The sequence below is a fragment of the Sprattus sprattus genome (genome assembly GCF_963457725.1).
Source record: "Sprattus sprattus genome assembly, chromosome: 6".
Lineage (NCBI taxonomy): Eukaryota > Metazoa > Chordata > Actinopteri > Clupeiformes > Clupeidae > Sprattus > Sprattus sprattus.
In genome coordinates, this window is record NC_137925.1 from 33,951,772 (window position 1) to 33,954,271 (window position 2,500).

At 54.1% G+C, this 2,500-nt stretch overlaps 1 protein-coding gene across 1 annotated transcript in view; it reads right to left on the minus strand.

Moving 5' to 3' along the window:
• Window positions 1-2,500, minus strand: part of afg2a (AFG2 AAA ATPase homolog A) — a gene marked incomplete at both ends in the record, with an annotated part of 132,769 nt that overhangs the window by 95,822 nt on the left and 34,447 nt on the right. Inside the window, 2 exon segments of the mRNA XM_080840765.1 lie at window positions 1,903-1,932; window positions 1,935-2,031. Of these exon segments, the coding sequence (XP_080696891.1) occupies window positions 1,903-1,932; window positions 1,935-2,031 (127 nt within the window).

Below are 2,500 nucleotides of genomic sequence, written 5' to 3' on the forward strand. Positions count from 1 at the left end.
CATACTACCCATTCTTATGGAAATTGAGTGCCCTGTGGTATGTTTGGTGTGTACGTGTGTGTGTGTACGTGTGTGTGGTACGTGTGTGTGGAGTTTGTGGTGGATGGTGCTTCCAGAGGGAGGGTGTGTGTGTGTGTGTTGTGTTCTGGGTACATGAATGTGTGTGTATGGTTGGGATAGGTGCGTTGCTGAAATAATGTTAGTTTTTACGGGGTACCTATAGAAGTACCTTGAAAAGTGGTACACCATTTGGGCACTTGAGTGTTTCATAGAGGGCCACACTGTGTTGGACATTCAAATGGGGCCCCTCAGAATAAGTGGGAGTGGGACCTGGAGTGTGTGTGTATGTGTGTGTGTGTGTGTGTGTGTGTGTGTGGTGTGTGTGTGTGTGTGTGTGTGTGTGTGGTTTTGAAGGGGGGGGGGGGGGGGTAAGATCAAATCTGATTTCTCAGCTGACAGGGCCCCTGCTTCGGCTGTTGGCAGGGGATTCATTGGGTGCCCCCCCGCCCCCCCCACCGCCCCGCATGGCGCTCTCCCTGGCAGGGAGTCACACTGGGAGTGCGCACGGCCCTAATGGGGCTTAAAATACCCAAAGGGTCGCAGTCCTGGAGGAAGTGGCTTCACAGCAAGGGAGCCGCCAAGTCAGTGGGCAGGAGGGGGCTGGGGGCAGGACAGCTCGGAGGGGTTGGGTGGGGGGGGGGCGGGTGGGGGGGGCGCACTGAGTGCTGATGGTGGGGGCTCTACTGGAAGAGGTGACAGCGCCTGTCAGCTGCCCAGATGACAAGAGACTCAGCAGGGAGCCGGCCAGAGTGGTGACTAAAGGGGACGGTTGGGGAGGGACGGATGATGGAGAGAAGAGATAGAGAATGAAAAGAGAAAGATGGACAGAGAAGACAGAGAGAGAGAGAGAGAGAGAGAGAGAGAGAGAGAGAGAGCGAAAGAATAAGAGAAAAACAAAGAGAAGACAAGGAGAAATGGTGCACATGGGGTCAGATCTCCATTGACATCAGCTTGCGTGCTGACATGTGGAAGATGATCTCGCTCCAAAGAACCAGAGTGAGAGGGAGAGAAGAGAGAGAGAGAAGAGAGAGAGAGAGGAGAGAGAGAGAGAGAGAGAGAGAGAGAGAGAGGGATACAGACAGAGAGGGGAAGAGCGAGAGACTGCAGAGCTGCAGAAAACGACCCTGTCTGCCCCCACAGCCCTGGCCACTGCTCTGCACTGCTCTGCACTGCCTCCGGCCCAACAGCCCCCCAGCACAGACACAGCACCCCCATCCCCAACAGCACAGACACAGCTCCCCAGCACAGACACAGCTCCCCAACAGCACAGACACAGCTCCCCAACACAGACACAAACCCCCAGCACAGACACAGCCCCCCAGCACAAACACAGCCCCACAGCACAGACACAGCCTCCAGCACCCCAGCACAGACACAGCAGCACCAGCCAGGGGGAAACATAGAGCCCTTAGCCCAGTACTGACAGGAGGAAGCAGGCAGGAGGTACAGCGGCTTGATTAAACACAACAAACTCCATTAGTGAAACAAGAACAGGGGGGGTGGAGGGCGGAGAGGGAGAAGGAGCGAGAGAAAGAGAGAGAGGGAGGGAGAGAGGGAAAGAGAGAGGAAGACATAGATAAAGGGAGAGAAAGAGTGAGACAGAAGAGAGGGAGAAGAGGGGGAGAGATCTGAATCAGTAGCCTGTGTAGCAGTGCTCTTTTCAGTGGGATTGTTTTTGACAGGATGGGGGCTCTGCCTTTGATCAAGTCTCAGGAAGTTTCATGGGGGGTGAGGGGAGGACAGGGGGGCTGAGAGCCTTAAGATGAGAGGCAGAGCGCAGAGGGCTCTAAACACCACACACAGCACACACACACACACACAGAAAGAAGAGCAGGCCCGTACCTTATCGATCATGTCGGGGCGGTTGGTGGGCGGGCCAGTACCGTGACGTCTTTGAGCTGCTCGATGCCGTCCATCTCTGTCAGAAGCTGAGCAAGGACACGGTCTCCAACACCACTGGAGCCTGAAGAGCTGAGACACACACGCACGCACGCACGCACACACAACACACACACACACACACACACACACACACACACACACACACACACACACACACACACACACACACACACACACACGACACACACACACACACACACTACACACACACACACACACACACACACACACACACGACACACCACACTCACACTCACACACACATACACACACAACACAAACAGAAAAACACACACACACACACACACAGACACACACACACACAAACACACACACACACACACACACACACACACACACACACACACACACCACACACACACACACACACACACACACACACACACACAAAGAGGGATACCATGAATGAGCTGAGATGTTTTTCTGTAGCTTTTGAAAATACACTCTGATCATACATTGGACACACATGCAGGACATGCACACAACCATACATACACACAGAACCACAAACCTCCAT